Source organism: Podarcis pityusensis (genome assembly GCF_964106645.2).
Source record: "Podarcis pityusensis genome assembly, chromosome: 1".
NCBI lineage: Eukaryota > Metazoa > Chordata > Lepidosauria > Squamata > Lacertidae > Podarcis > Podarcis pityusensis.
Window position 1 is genome coordinate 129,890,474 of NC_138028.1, and position 17,128 is coordinate 129,907,601.

The 17,128-nt window shown below is 45.5% G+C and overlaps 1 protein-coding gene across 16 annotated transcripts in view; it reads left to right on the forward strand.

The window, feature by feature from the left end:
* The window catches only part of ABI2 (abl interactor 2), a 72,493-nt gene that overhangs the window by 6,502 nt on the left and 48,863 nt on the right, over positions 1-17,128 (forward strand). For 5 of the 16 annotated variants that reach the window (XM_081017608.1, XM_081017597.1, XM_081017598.1 and 2 more), the window contains exon 1: positions 12,396-12,790. The exons of 1 other annotated variant lie outside the window; for it this stretch is intronic. In XM_081017608.1, coding sequence (XP_080873734.1) covers positions 12,674-12,790 — 117 coding nt within the window. In that variant the 5' untranslated portion in view covers positions 12,396-12,673. Of the gene's footprint in view, positions 1-12,393; positions 12,791-17,128 lie in introns of those variants that run through there. 10 more of the 16 variants (XM_081017607.1, XM_081017594.1, XM_081017595.1 and 7 more) reach the window with 3 other exon arrangements.

Sequence of the window (17,128 nt, forward strand, 5' to 3'; positions counted from 1 at the left end):
GTGACTAGGACACTAAGACATTAAACCTTTAAAGCACATTCCTGCCACCCCAAGAATGCTGGGAACTGATGTTTCCCTTGATGCCCTATGCCAGAGGTTTTCAACCTTTTTGAGTCCGCGACTCCCTTGACCAACTGCATTCTTTCTGCGGCACCCCTGTGGGTCTCAGGAGCCCAGTTAGGTCCCCCCCCCCCTTGCCTGCAGAGCTAGCAACCTCTCACCCTTTTTCAAACACCTTCGCTTGTGGAGTGTTCCTTCAACCTCCTCTCCCCTCTCCTTGGGAGTCCTTGTTGCCCCCCCGATCTCTGAGCTGCCCCCCTACCCCAAAGACAGGTGCCTCTTCACACTGCCCCACAGGAGCCTGGGAAACACCCCCTGGCCAGCCCCAGAGGCACCATTCGCCTGCGGCGCTTATAGCCAGGGCTGCTGCAACAAACAGCTGTGCAAGCCTTTGGGAGGCAGAGACGTGAGAGGGTATCAGAGGAGGAAGGGAAGGAAAGAGGGACAGAGGCCAGTGTTGCCCGCGGCACCCCTAACCATCCTTCAATGCACCCCAGTGTGACATGGCACACTGCTTGAAAACCACTGCCCTATGTTATGCATTCAGTGGTCTGTGGTCTGCTGAGCTCCAGTCTGGACTAAGGAGTCTAAGCTCCTGCGTTCTGACTCTATACATGACATCCAATCATGTAGCATTATCAGGGTTTGGGCTACCGGCATTGGCTCTTCAGCTCTGAGTTATGATTCGCAGCCAATCATGTTGAGAGTGGGAGTGGACCAGGCCTCCAGAAATATATATAAGCAGTTGCTCTGCCCCTGTCGTTCCGTTCCATTAGCTCACTAAGGTCTCTTGCTGTTATCCCTATGTCTCGACTTATAGAAGCCCACTGTTATGTACTGAGTTGAATAGGATCCAAAATGCAGCAGTCTGATTGGTCCTAGAACAATAGGATTCAGAATGCAGCAGTCTGATTGGTCCTAGAACAATAGGATTCAGAATGCAGCAGTCTGATTGGTCCTAGAACAATGCAGCAGTATGGTTGGTCCGCAGGAGCCACCCAATCCAGCTCCAGGTGGAAGTGAATCCACAACCTGATTGGCCTACAGGAGAATCCCGGAATTAGCCAATCACGTGCAGCCCATTGTGTAAATAATGTATATAAAGCAGATATTGTGGGGGAACTTCCATTCCTCCTCACCACTATGAGCTGAATAAAGAGCATGAAATCTCCTGTAGGCCAATCAGGTTGTGGATTCACTTCCACCTGGAGCTGGATTGGGTGGCTCCTGCGGACCAATCATACTGCTGCATTGTTCTAGGACCAATCAGACTGCTGCATTTTGGATCCTGTTCAACTCAGTACATAACACCCACCCTAAGCACATGCTTATTTTGCTTAATGGTTAACCCAGCCCTGGGTGGCCCAGGTATAGTATCCCTCTGGACCATAGTGGAAACCTAAAATTGGTGGCACCAATCTGCCCACTGCTGAAATTGAGGGATGTTTTATTCACACGTCGTGTTCCTGGAAAATAATTAAGGAATATTGGGAAACTATATATAATGAATTAAAAAAGATACGTAAAAAACTTTCCCCAAAACACCTGAGATTTTCATCTTGGGAATGGTAACAACAGAAGTCCCCCCAAAAACAAAAGCATTTATTACTATGCACCACCGCCAAAGCTAGAACCTTATTGTCAGAAAGGTAGAGAACAAGTCTAGTATGGCAGTGTAAAATGTTTGAATATGCTGAACTGGCTGGTCTGACAAACAGGATAAGAGAAAACAAAGATAAAGAATAGGAGGAGAAATAGATGTTTATTGACTATTTCAAGAACCAGTATAGACAAATACAGTTGTACCTTGGATCCCGAACGTCTTGCAACCTTTTTCAGCTGTGGGCTGGTCCACCGTCCCTCAGACCATGCAGTGTGCCGGACTATATTTTGAAAAAAAAATATGAACGGATTCCTATGCCCCACAAATAACCCAGAGATGCATTTTAAATAAAAGGAAACATTCTACTCATGTAAAAACATGCTGATTCCCAGACTGTCTGCAGGCCAGACTGAAAAGGTGGTTGGCCCGTATGTGGCCCACAGGCCTTAGTTTGCCTACCCCTGGTCTTGCAAGTCAAACATTTTGACTCCCAAATGCTGCAAACCCAGAAGTGACTGTTCCAGTTTACAAACTATTTTTGGAAACCAAACGTCTGATGGGGCTTCGGCGGCTTCCTGCAGCCAATCAGAAGCCGCGCTTTGGTTTCCAAATGTTTTGGAAGCCGAACGGACTTCTGGAACGGATTTTGTTTGACTTCCAAGGTATGACTGTACATAAATAAAATTTATTATTATTACTCCCTCCTCTGGCAATCTGCACAGAATTTTGCTTAACGGTTGCCATCAATTTGATTTTAATTAATTTTTATAATGAAATGTTTTTAGAACGTTGGATTATTTGATTGTTGTTAGCCGACCTGAGCCCGGCTTCGGCTGGGGAGGGCGGGATATAAATAAAATTTATTATTATTATTATTATTATTATTATTATTATTATTATAGCTTAGCAGGTCTCGAGTAAATCCAACAGAGTTGAAATAGGCAGGGTATTTAATAGATAACAAATTGGATGATTAAAAAGATGTGAATTATGCGTAGTAGTAGAAAAGCAAAGGAACCAGGAAAAGTGTGGAAGGGGAGTCATATGGTATGATGACCCCTGACCATTAGGTCCAGTCGTGACCGACTCTGGGGTTGCGGTGCTCATCTCGCTTTATTGGCCGAGGGAGCCGGCGTACAGCTTCCGGGTCATGTGGCCAGCATGACCAAGCTGCTTCTGGCGAACCAGAGCAGTGCACGGAAACGCCGTTTACCTTCCCGCTGGAGCGGCACCTATTTATCTACTTGCACTTTGACGCGCTTTCGAACTGGTAGGTCGGCAGGAGCTGGGACCGAGCAACGGGAGCTCACCCCGTTGCGGGGATTTGAACCACCGACCTTCTGATCAGCAAGTCCTAGGCTCTGTGGTTTAACCCACAGCGCCACCTGCGTCCCTATAATCATGCTTAGGCTTGCACAAGTAGGCACACAGCTGGAAGGAATGAGATGAACGCCTTTTATATTGATTCTTAAATCTAAGAAAATCAAGTATCACAATCTAGATGACAGTTGTCCACATTAAATGTAAATCTATGTATCCCTAGCAGAGTATGAATTATTTAATTATCCCTGCATAGCTATGTTGAGGAAAGTGACTTATAAAATATAAATAAGGTTTATGGAGTCTTAACTCAGTAAAAAAGAAAAGATAAAATAAACAGCATTAGCAAACAGCTTAGATTGCAGATGTCTTCTCTATTACCCTAAGAGTTTGGATCGTGAAACTTTTTACAAGCATGGAGAATCTCAGGTGGAAAAACTTACAGAGCAGCGACAAAGAGAAAGACTCTTCTTTATAAACATTTGTTTCCTTGGCTCTGAAATACATCAAGGATTGTCCCATGTCTGGAGGTACATGACATACAAATGGTTCATTCTTTAAGACTGAGATAATTCAAGGGTATTCAGAGGAAGCCAAACACATCGATGCAGCAGTCCTTGTATTTTGTGCTGTCTCCATGGTTACTTTCCAAACATCTTGCAATTGCCCTGGGATTGTTTCGAAACAAGGGATGCTCGTGAGGTGAAAACACACAAGGGAAGATAGTGTTTGAGGTGCTGGAGTTATTAAGAGTTTAAGTCTTGCTGGATCAAACTACGGTCCAACTAACCCAACATTCTGTTTCAAACCAGATGAATTTGGAAGTCAGGCTAATATGCCTTGGCAAGTGGTAGGGAGGAAGAGCAAAGGGAACCCTGACTTTCTAAGACGTTTTCAAAACGCACTTCTACATTTTGGCTTTGGAGAAATCTTAACATTCTATATTGCATTGCATCACAATTCCCCCATTTCATGATTTGTTAGGACATTCGTATGGTATTTGGTTATTTTGTAAGCCGCTTACGTACTATCTTGGTTTTGAGTGGTATATAAATCTATGAAGGAAAATAAAAGAAGGGAGAATGCTCACAAGCAAAGAATGAAGATGTAGCTGTCATGGTTAAAAGGTAAAGGTAAAGGGACCCCTGACCATTAGGTCCAGTTGTGGCCGACTCTGGGGTTGCGGTGCTCATCTCGCTTTATTGGCCGAGGGAGCCGGCGTACAGCTTCCGGGTCATGTGGCCAGCATGACTAAGCCGTTTCTGGCGAACCAGAGCAGTGCACAGAAATGCCGTTTACCTTCCCGCTGCAGTGGTACCTATTTATCTACTTGCACTTTGACGTGCTTTTGAACTGCTAGGTTGGCAGGAGCAGGGACCGAACAATGGGAGCTCACTCCATCGTGGGAATCGGCACCAACCTTCTGATCAGCAAGTCCTATGCTCTGTGGTGTAACTCACAGTGCCACCCGCGTCCCATAGCTGTCATGGTTAACACCTTTTATATAAGCCTCTCCTTTATGGCACGGAGAGGGAATGTTTAGCTGTTTGGATGTGTGAAATTTACCTCTCCCTGTCCCTAAACCCTGGCCAGGTTGTCTGGGGCTGATGGGCTTTGAAATCCACCAATATCTGGTGGATCATGGGTTAACTTAATCTACATTAATCCTTATGACTTAATCTAAGGCTATTATTCCTTAGAAACATGTTCTACTTAAATCAATGGAAGTATTTGGAAACCACAAGTCTATGGACTGAGCTGCCCGCCACTGCCTCCAGTACTGTGACCACTTGTTTCATGTTGTGATGAAGCTGCTTGCGCCGTTGGAACTGGGGTTAACGGAACTTTTACACTCTGTAGTGTTCCAGAAATATTTTAGTTTATAACCCTTTCCCCCTTCAGCTGCCCCACACAGCCAAATATTTTATCCCCCTACAAATGCTCTGATTGCATCTCAATGAAAGATTGTAACAAACAACAACTATATAAATGCTCAATTTTTAAAGAATTCAGCTCCTATAGAAATAATTCACATGTGTGAAATGATGTACATATGGGAGGGATAAACGGGAAAGAATTCTTCCGACATTTTGGCTTTGGGGTAGCCTAATCAGAGAAGAGTTGTAGAGGTGATGAGTGATTTGCCTGAGATTACTGAAGAAACTGAGTTCTCAGCGAGGTGGTTAATCTGCTCTGGGTTATAGAGGTTCGGATGACAATGGGCACATAACTGAATATTCCATCTTGCAAAAATAAACCCCCGCTCACAGAAAACTAGCATGTCAGGGAGAAAGCTAAGCTAGAACCATTATCCCTGACATCTAGGTTTCTTTGACGGGGACCTTTTTGAAATAAGCAGCATTCAATCATTCATGGTAGCTCAGAGTCACACCTACCGTCTCAGACACAGGTTTGCCACCTCAGTGAAAGCCGAAATGTAGCCTTATTAGACTTTACCGATTGGTTGGGTGAGCGTTGCTCTCGGACGGGAGGAAGGAAGTCAAATGACACCGAGGTTTGGTTCAGAGAAAGAGTTTATTCTGCTCTCCGGATAGCAGAAGGCACTGCGTGAATCAGTTCACAGCAAGCACAAAGGCAATAGAAATTGCATACAGTATATATATCCTCCAGGCACCCTCTCCCCCCCTTCCCCAGGAATCCAGACACGTCAGCTTATACACCTAAGTTGACATCCATGACCATAAACAGATGTTCCTGTTCTGGTACTCTTGACCATAAAAGGATGTTCCTGTTCCTGTATTCCTTATCTTGGGGTAAGAAGGTCACCAACTCTAAGAGCACTCCTGGCGCTGTTCCCGGGCATGGGGGCTGACAAGGTCTGTGCGTCAGTGTGGTCAGGATGTAAGTTAAGATGTGCCATCCCTGCTCCACTCGGAACGGACAAGGCCATCCGTCATTACCAGCCTTCATGGACTGATAAGGGAGACGGTTATGTTTGTACAGCTGGGTTCCTGTTATACATGAGCTCAAGTTAATGGTTTTTAGCTAACGCACCCTTGGAGAAGGAGAAACAGGGATTTTGGGGCCCGTTTCAGACTGACTGCACAGTCAGGTTTTAGATTTGGGAAACCCATTCCTTCAAAAGTAGACACAATTGGGTAATCACTTTTGTTGTTTGCATATTTCACCAACGCAGTCCAGATCTGTTAGGGAGGTGCTGGACCTCTCCCTGCACGCAAATCCCTGACACAGAAGCCTAAGGAGGCAGGACAATGTGACGGGAAATAGCCCTGCATGCTTTTACCTAGCAGCAATGACCAGCAATCAATCCAAGAAGCAGGGCTTGCAGGTAACCTTAGCAATAATCAAGCCGTTGAACCCAAAGTCCTAATTAAACTGCTCACAGGGGTTGGCAGATCCAATACAGTGGTGCCTCGCAAGACGAAATTAATCCGTTCCGCGAGTGTCTTCGTCTAGCGGTTTTTTCGTCTTGTGAAGCAACCCTATTAGCGGCTTAACGGATTAGCACTATTAGCGGTTTAGCGGCTATTAAAGGCTTATCGGCTTAGCGGATTAGCTGCTAAAAGGCTATTAAAGGCTTAGCGGCTTACATAAAGGGGGGGGGGAGAGAAAAAAATATCTCAAGACTCGGAAGAAATTTTCGTCTTGCGAAGCAAGCCCATAGGGAAATTTGTCCTGCGAAGCAACTCAAAAATGGAAAACCCTTTCGTCTAGCGGGTTTTCCGTCTTGCGAGGCATTCGTCTTGCGGGGCACCACTGTATTTTTGGGAAACTCCCTAGCAAGACTAGTGTACGAGGGACGCACTAGGCCTGGCAGGTTGGAGCATCAGAATGTGACATGGGAAAACACTAACTGGGATGCTTTCAGACATGGAGCAAAGTGGTTTACCTGTTGTACCGCATTTTTTGCTCTATAAGACTCACTTTTTCCCTCCTAAAATGTGTGTGCATCTTATGGAGCGAATGCAGGCTGTGCAGCTATCCCAGAAGCCAGAACATGATTGCTGCTTCCACTGCGTAGCGATCCCTCTTGCTGTTCTGGCTTCTGAGATTCAGAATATTTTTTTTCTTGTTTTCCTCCTCCAAAAACTAGGTGCGTCTTGTGGTCTGGTGTGTCTTATAGAGCGAAAAATACGGTAATTCATTCTTCCCTATGAGTCATCTGAGGATGGTTTAGTAACCTGTGACAGAGCATTCTCCTTACTTTAGCAACTTGCAGTTTTTTAGCTCCTACCATTCTCCGGTGGTGAAAATGCTACAAGTCCCAATGAGTAATATTAGTAAATTTGTAATAATTGCCTGACCATCCCGTAAAGCGCAGGTGCAATATAACTGAAGCATCGTTTCTCCCAAACGTTCTGCTCTGTGATTCTGTGCAGACTAGACCCCACACTTTGTAGGTAAACGTGTCAATATTGTTTGGCCTCTTAACGCTCAATGAAATCCGTCTTGTTTCCTGTGAACCATATGATCGGATCACCTGCCTAGGCAGCTTTTTGTTTTCAAAAGAGCATCTCTTTTGGACCCAGTTCTTCCAAATGTTTTATGTGATTAGTGTTTCTCCATTCACACGTAAAACATTTATTGGCTCCTGGGTGCCTTTTGGGTAGGGTGAGCCTTCTTCCAAGTAGCTGTCTAGGGCAGATTAAAGGAGGGGAAACAATTGAAAAATGTGTGGTCGTGTGGTGGGGTCACTCTTGGAAAACAGATGAGATTTTTCTGAAAGATGGCAGACAAAGCTTGTAAATAATGAAGTGATTATGAATCAAACTGAGGGGAACTTGTTCATCACCTATCACTAAATGATGTACTGTGGTACCTCGGGTTACATACACTTCAGGTTACATACGCTTCAGGTTACAGACTCCGCTAACCCAGAAATAGTGCTTCAGGTTAAGAACTTTGCTTCAGGATGAGAACAGAAATTGTCCTCCGGCGGCGCAGGATCAGTGGGAGGCCCCATTAGCTAAAGTTGTGCTTCAGGTTAAGAGCAGTTTCAGGTTAAGTACGGACCTCTGGAACAAATTAAGTACGTAACCAGAGGTACCACTGTATGTGTGTACTGCAGATAAAGGGTTTTTCTTTTCAATTGTTAGGTGTGCTGTTCACTGTGCCAACAAAAGTTTGATACCTGGTAGTCCAAACGGCAGATTAAGGAGTGGCAAACTACCAAGGGCTCCTCAGTCCAAAAGAATAAGTGCGAAAGAGTTTGACAAAAGAACGCAAAATGCTTGTGTTAGTTGGCACCTCTTTTTGAAATGCCTTTCCCCTTTTTTTCTGATTTAGCGCTACAGTGCTAAACCAGCCACAGAGGAAGCCATCTGGATGCTGCCTTATCTCTGAGCGGTTTAATTTAGAACAAGAAGACTGTTCTACAAAGAGGCACTTGAAAACTGCACCTTTTCCTATGTAATTGATTCTCGACTTAACATACCGAAATGAAATTTTCACAAGGGTGTTGCTCTGCTGCAACACAGCTTTGACGGCTATAAATTCACAGCTGAATGCTGGAAAATGGCATCCAATTTTGTCCTTCCTAGTTCTTTATTGTCTTATAAATACTTAGTGGAAATGGATATAACTTTCATGAGAACCAGTAATTAATCTTTTCTAAGACAGGTATAAACAGAATGGTAAAAACTCATTTATTCCAGAAAGGTGGAAATACCTTGCACTTAGTGGACTATGCATGTATAATTTATGCCACATTGATAAATCCTAATAATCATTTAGGGATCCAGTGGATACACAATTTGAACCCAGGTGTATCAGCTGAATTTAATGTTACTATTCCCCCCCCCCCCCGGACGTTCGTTTTCAGGTATTGGATATCTCATGTTTTGACAGCCTACAATTTAGGAGAGTGGGGAATATTACTTATCCACTATTTCACGTGACAAATAACGACAAAATACAAAAGCATTCTGGAAATATATGCAACATTAAGGAACTCTGCTTGTTAACGTCTCTCCGGAGGAAAAAGATGCATTTGTTTTTCTAAACTCTAAACAGAGAGTTTGGCCTTGTTGTGGCTTTCAATAGGTTTAATGATTGAAATTATAATCCAGGAAGGCTAATGTGTAATATGAGAGGAGTTATTCAGCGGGATGCTATTTCTCTGCATACGTATTTTTACAAAGAGATCATCAGTATTCCAAATGTCATTTATCTTTGTGACAGTAATAGATATTTCACAATTCTTTTAACTACTCCCAACAGTAGCTACATCAATTCATATTCTAGTCAATTTTATGATTATTTTTTAACCCTCCACTGTGCAAAGGTTTTCAAACCTTGGGCATGATCTAGCCAAAGTTAAGCATGGTGAAGTCCTGTTGATTTTAACGAGAGGGTTACAACTCTGCTAGCTACCCATGGAACGTAACACATTATAAAAATAAATTAAAAGCATTGATTCCCACTCTCCCCAGTGGGGCTTGCTTCTAAGTAAGTATGCATAAGATTACCTTTCGTATAGGAGGGACGGGCTGACTTCAGTCTTGTGTGGTCCACTTTATTAATAGAGCCCTTGTGATCCACTGACATGTTTTAAATTAACAAAGCAAGATTGTGTGCTCAGTTAAGGCAAAATCTATGTTATGTATTCCCAAGAGCACTCTTGTTTAAGAACAAGAAAAGTGCTGTTCTGGATCAGACAAAGGCCGACCAAGTCTAGCAGTCTTTTGCTAGAATCCTAGTCTCCCTTCAGAAACTGGTAAGAAGCCCAGAGGCAGCACCTAGCACATTGCGGCTGGTGAATATATGTTTATTAGAAATAATATCTGAAGCAATCATTCCAGTCAAGATTCCAGAGGGGTAGCCGCATTAGTCTGTTGCAAGAACCAATAAGTACTGTGAATTTTAACAGATTTATTACGGCACAAGCTTTTTGTGGATTAGAGCCTAGTTCCAGGCAAGACTTTGGTCCCCAAACATTTATCCTGCAATAAATCTTTTACCCAGTCATAAATTTTGTGGGTTTCCCCTTTTAAAAATAAAAAAGCTCAGTCAGTACAGCACGAGACTCTTAATCTCAGGGTTGTTGGTTTGAACCTCATGTTGGGCAAAATATTCCTGCACTGCAGGGGGTTGGACTAGATGACCCTCGTGGTCCCTCTACAATTCTATGGTACTATGTACAGTTCTCAAATTAGGATGGCTTATAGATAATAATGCATTTTTTAAAAACAACAACAGCAAGTAAGTAAGTAAATGACCCATTAAACAATAGATTGGGTTCCAGAAGGCTGTGTGCTGGTTCAAGGCCGTGTGCCAAGGGCGAATAATATTAATAATAATAATATAAATAATAAATTTTATTTATATCCCGCCCTCCCCAGCTGAAGCCGGGCTCAGAGCGGCTAACATCAAAAATAGCCTAATTTGCAACACATATGCCCTTCGCGACGGCGAAGAAGAATTTCTTCACCGCCTCTATTGCATCTGCAGAAAACAGCAGCAGGAGACTTTTTCAGGTGGTTCACAATTTAGCGGAACCACCTGCAACATCGCGGCACAGTATGGGCCACATGTTCTCCTGCAATGATTTTGCAAAGTTTTTTGCAGATAAAATCGCTCAGATTCAGGAAGTAGACTTCACCGTGGGAGCAGGGCCGGGGCAGGAGAGTGCTAGAGTTTTGTCTAGTCAAGTTGAGTGGGATCAATTCCAATCTGTTACCTCCGAGGATGTGGACAGGCTGCTTGGACGAGTGAAACCAACCACCTGTCTCCTGGATCCTTGCCCATCCTGGCTTATAAAAGCTAGCCGGGAAGGACTGGGCGATGGGCTTCGTGGGGTGGTGAGTGCTTCCCTCCGTGAGGGAGCCTTCCCAGACCCGCTGAAAGAGGTGGTTATTAAACTGCTTCTTAAAAAACCATCTTTAGATGCGGCCACGATGGCCAACTATCGCCCAGTCTCAAATCTTCCATTCTTGGGCAACGTCATTGAGTGAGCGGTTGCTGAACAACTCCAGGCATGCCTGGAAGAAGCGGACCATTTGGATCCCTTCCAGTCGGGATTCAGGCCTCATCATGGGACTGAAACTGCCTTGGTCGCACTGGTTGATGATCTCCGGCGGGCTAGGGACAAAGGTGAGAGCTGTTTCCTAGCTCTGCTGGATCTCTCAGCGGCGTTTGATACCATCGACCATAACATCCTTCTGGACCGTCTTGAGGGGCTGGGAGCTGGGGGCACTGTCATACAGTGGTTCCGCTCCTTCCTCCTGGGCCGTGTTCAGAAAGTGGTGGTGGGGGATGAGTGTTCAGACCCCTGGGCTCTCACTTGTGGGGTGCCTCAGGGTTCTGTCCTCTCCCCCATGCTTTTCAACATTTACATGCAGCCGCTGGGAGAGATCATCAGGAGGTTTGGGCTGGGTGTTCATCAGTATGCGGATGACACCCAGCTCTACCTCTCTTTTAAATCAGAACCAGTGAAGGCGGTGAAGGTCCTGTGTGAGTGTCTGGAGGCAGTTGGAGGATGGATGGCGGCTAACAGATTGAGGTTGAATCCTGACAAGACAGAAGTACTGTTTTTGGGGGACAGGAGGCGGGCAGGTGTGGAGGATTCCCTGGTCCTGAATGGGGTACCTGTGCTCACTGGAAGGACAGATCCTGAAGCTGAGGCTCCAATACTTTGGCCACCTCATGAGAAGAGAAGACTCCCTGGAAAATACCTGGATGTTGGGAAAGATGTAGGGCACAAGGAGAAGGGGACGACAGAGGACAAGATGGTTGGATACTGTTCTTGAAGCTACCAGCATGAGTTTGACCAAACTGTGGGAGGCAGTGGAAGACAGGAGTGCCTGGCGTGCTCTGGTCCATGCGGTCATGAAGAGTTGGACACGACTAAATGACTAAACAACATTTGCCTTGTGCAATGATCAACATTTATTCTCTATTTGAGACCTCAGCGTTTCTGTAACAAAAGAAAATGGAATGTTGTGAAAAACAGATATGGAGGCTGAATTATCATCATCATCATTATTATTATTATTACTATTATTATTATTATTTTGGGGGCGAGGCAGGGTGAGCTCCCTCACCCCCACCCCCCAGATGGTGGAATTGTGGCATCCAGTTCACCTCCTCTCCAGCCACCACTATTCCTTTCTCCCCACACAAGGGCATGTGTGGGCATAGGAGACACCCCATCGCATCCCTCACTCCACTCCTCCCAACTCCCCCCCCCTCACCCGCCAAGCCTTTCTCCCCACAGGCCGCCATGACGCGAGATGGGGGGGGGGAGAGAAGGGGGGCGGGGCACACGGGGACACCGGAAGCGGCCCGAACGGCGGCAGACCGCGGAAGGCGGGGTTTGCGTGTGAGGGAAGCGGGGAGCATGCGCGCGTGCGCGTGCGCGAGGGAGAGCGCGCGCGAACGAGGGAGGGCGGGGGAGGAGGAGCAGGAGCAGCCGTTGTGGAAGCCCCCGGCGCCTGCGCAGTGGCGTCCGCCGCTGTTGGCCGGTTGCGCCGCGCCTCCGCCGACGCCTGGCCGGTGGGTGTTTCTCTCACGGCGAGGGGAAAGAGCGTGAGGCGCCGCGGCCGGGGGCCGTCGGAGGGCGTCCGTCGCAAGGGGTGTGTGTGGGTGGGGGGGTGAGGTGGAGAAGAGAGGGGAGGGGGCGGCTGTCCGTCCCCGCGGCTGAGGCGCGGGGTTGAGGGGGGGGGGGAGGCGAGGGAAGAGGGGCGGGACGGAGCGCGCGAGCATGTGAAGATGGCGGAGCTGCAGATGCTGCTGGAGGAGGAGATCCCCGGGGGGCGCCGGGCCCTCTTCGACAGCTACACCAACCTCGAGCGGGTCGCCGAGTACTGCGAGACCAACTACATACAGGTACGGCGTTACGTGTCAGGGCGGGGGCGCGCCTTTCCCCCAACCGGGTCTGGTCTCCACTACCCCCAAAAAAACCCCCCGCCGCCCCTTGCTGAGGGGAAATCTCGGGGCGCCCTACGTTTCGTGCTTCTGGAGGCCTGGAACCCGGGGTGTGGGGGTTGGGCGGTCGTGGGAAAGGGCGACACGCGTGTCCGCGCAAGAGGCCGCCTCGGCATATCTTGGGCGCTGGGAGAGATGCTCGCTTTCGCAGGCTCAGCCCCGCGTTGTGTGTGGTTTTTTTTAAAACAACAGTGGAGCAAGCCCGTGGACATTTTTTGGGGGGGGAAACCCAGCCAGATGGGCGGGGTATGAATATTTTTATTTATTAGATTTCTGTCCCGCCCTTCATCAAAAAAATATCGGTGCGGTTCACAAGAGAAATAATAATAATACATGGGGACGGGTTCCCTTTTTTGCCCTCCCGGTGACCCTCCCCTGCTGCTCGCGGCTCCCAGAAGCTGTGGGATCCTTCGGATCGTAGATCTGGTAGGGACCACGAGGGTCATCTAGCCCACCCCCCAGCCCCCTGCAGCGCAGGAATCCTTTGCCCAACGCGGGGCTCGAACCCACGACCGAGGGATTAAGAGCCTCGAGGAAACGCTTCTCGTTCTGCAGCGTTGTGTGGAGTGATTTGTGCTCATGCTGCGCTTGTTAAGTGTGTGTGTGTGTGTGTGTGTGTGAATGCGCACACGATTCTTGGCAGATGCTGCTGTGAAACGATTTGAGAACAGACCTTTTCCCCTTTACAATGTGTCGCTCCTTCTAGATAGGTGGTGGCCAGATGTGCATTCATAAAGGACTGCCTTCTTTCCTCCTCCTCCGCTAAGAATATCACAGTATGCTCGGAATAAAAGGATATTAGTTGATCTTGTAATTCAGACTTCCAAGCCACCAGACTGAGGTGATGATGTTAAGCTGCATCTTCAGGGCTCCTCCTGTGATGTGGTAGTTGAGGTTACTTGCATCTGGGTGGGTTAGCATTTTGGTATTTCTGCTGTGTCTTGGGGAGAAGGAAAAAAACAACTGAGTTTCCTTCTGAATAAACATGCTGCGTGCTGAAATTATACTTGAATATTCAAACAGGCAGTTGGCCTAGCTTAGGTTGCATGCACAGTATTTTAGATTGCATCCTCGCCACACCAGCCTTTCATGCACACTTGCAGGAGAGAGGTGATACGGTTAATTCTCATATTATTGCATGGTATGCAGTGTCATTAAAATGTCACATTGATACAATACAGCAGCTCTCTGCCTGCTGACTGGCATTTTGTCTTTCAAAGATTTTTCAATGAAGCTGCCATGTCAATGACTGCATAGTGAAAAGATGCTGAGGAAAGACAAGGCAAATGAGTAGTAGATCTCCAAAGGCACAGGGATGGGTGCATATGTGTAAGTTCCAAATATAAATAATGGCATAATGATAAATAATGGCATAATGACAGCTTGTCTTCCACGCATTGCTGATTAAAAGGGAAATCGGATATGGCTAACAACTGAATGCAGGTGATTTTGCTTCAAGTGGGCATTGTGAAGCTGCATCTGTTGCTTCAGTACATGCCTAGGTTTTATTCACGTACCTTTTATCTTATTATTGAAGTCTGCGTTGCCTTCCAACTCGTTCTAATGAATCGAAGCTTTATGTAAAGGAATGGTTAAAGAAAAGAAAGGCAAATTTATTTTCTCTTGGCATAGTCAGGGCACTTTACAACAAGTGAATTCTGCAACCTGTTTTTGATTTGAAAAATAACATAGCTTGGGGCATGTAAGGGTTGTGAAATCTTGGAATTTGTTTCCTTATAAGTGTATCCATGATGTAAGTATAGCACGTTCTCGAGGAGAGACCAAGAAACAGTAAAAGACATTTATAGAATGTTTCTCTGTATCTTCTAACATATTATTTGAAGAACAAGGGAAGGGTGGAGCATTTACAATGCCACAATGAGAATATGCCATAGCTGTCAATTTACAGATTTGAAAATAAGGGACCAGCAGCCTTGAAAATAAGGGACCAGCAGCCAAAATAAGGGACCTGCAGCCTCACCTGTTCCAGGCACTCCAGACTTCCTGTCCTCCTGCAGTCTGGTCAAACTTATGCTGGTAGCTTCGAGAACACTGTCCAACCAACTTTGTAACCAGAGGTTCAACTGAATAGAATCTGAATCACATGCACCACAAGGCCTATGCAGCCTCAACTTAAGATGGCTCCCCGGCCTGGCTTTGCACTGCAAAGTTTGCAGCAGCACGTGCAACAAAATGGCATCCAGCATTCAAAAAACCTCTCAGCTTGCATTAACTAGCCACACACAATCTCCACATGCAAGCTCCACCCCCAGTCATTCTTAGACTTCTTATTGGGTGAGCAACACAGCCAAGCAACACAGTTGGAGCCTCCCTCCTCCTGGCCGGCAGGGAGGGAGGGAGAGGAGCTGCTTCCTTTGAAATTTAAGGGACATCATTTAAGGGACATCTATCAATAAGGGACAGCAGCGGGACATGGCGCTGGAATAAGGGACTGTCCCTTCAAATAAGGGACACTTTACCGCTATGGAATATGCATTGATTCATTTGCATTATTTGAATGACCAGACCTATTAATTGGGTTATCTTTGTGTGTTCAGAGAGCTTTTGTAGTTGATCTGCCTTGGTGCATGTACCATGGTTTCACCATGGTGTCCTTTATGCGTAATAGCTAATGGTCTGAACTAAGCAAAAGTTTTTCTTTTATAGCACAGGATGAATGAGATCTTTTTTGCCATGTTGCATCATGGTGGGAACGGGTAGGCTTGCAGGATTTTTTGCTTTTAGTTTTAATAATAACGATGGAAAATATTCTGGCATTTGACCTGGAGATGATTGAATTTCTGATCAGGTTTTGCTGAAATGGTGGTGTGATGTGGCGAGAGCAATTATCATCGCCCCCTGATATCATAGCCTTGGAGAATTTTACTGAGGCTTGCAGAAGGTTAAAGAAGTATTGTTTGCAGAGGAACATAGAGTCTGATATAATGATAGAAATTTTAGCCAACTGTGCAGATTAAAGCTTTCTCTTCATATAGTTCTGGTAACAATACTTCTTGAGCTGAGATATTTTTCTGTCAGATTTTTGATACTTGTTATATTACATGATGTAAAGTGGGTAATTAATAAGGACCAGAGTGGAAGATAGATCTTGCTCAGTTCACATGTAATTCTAAGCCAAAACATGGATAAAAGATTGTGATACTCCTGCTACTGCAAGCTAAGCCATGATTTGACTTATGTTGTCCAAACCCACGGTCATGCTTTGCTTTCTTCAAACCAACCACAAGCTGTAAACAAAGAACAAAGCTTGGCTACCGCTTGTGGAGTGAAATAAATCTCAAGCCCAAATTCTGATAACACTCGATTAAGTCCAACCATAGTTTACCTTATAGCAGCACAGCAGCAACAGGACTGAAGAAGGAACAAAGCAGCTGCAGTCTCATCTCCATGACTCCACATGCCTGCACATTTGGGCTAACCTATAGTTTGGCTTAGTGTTACATTTGAACTGGGTCATTGTGAAGTTGGAAAATGACTCAGAATCTGCTAGTTTTCAGAATGGCAGTTTCCAGTGGAAAACAAGGTAAGGCTGGACCACTGAAAACTAGTTTTCCTCCCAGGAATTACTGGGAAAATGAGAACTTCAAAATCACTTAAAAACCCCACTTTGCAACCGTAGTTTTTGCTGTGATATGGGCCTAATTTTTTAAAGAAAGCAAGACTAAAATAACCTGGATGTGTCTTTAGCCCATGTATATTGTTTTGAGTGCAACTTAACTAAGCAAAAAAGGAATTTACAGATGCAGAAATTAGATTTCCATTTAATTGGAACAGATGTCCTCTGTTGTGCAAACTGTTCTCAGATATGTTGGCTTAATTCTCTGTGTGTTTACTCTGAAGTAAGGATCACAGTGTTTAGTGGGGGTTACTTTTAGGTAAGTATGCATGGTATTTGTAGCCTGAGTGAGTACTGAAAGGATCTTCAGCACTTGCACCAATTTTTGAAGAGTTAATGTATGTGTTGAAGTGAGCCTGCTGCTTCTAAATGACATTTTATACTCCCACATAAGTATATGCATGCACTGCTTTTTCATTTGCAACATATGCAAGTAGAAACATGGTCTTTTCTGCTCTACTCATGCATATTTTTAAAGGAAAAGGGGGTGATTTATACACGTGTGCACCCTTCATATCTGAAGTGCAATGCATGTATTTTTACAGAATATTATAAAGAAGCAGCCTAACACAGATAGGTGAAGTAGTGAGTGGGATGTGAAG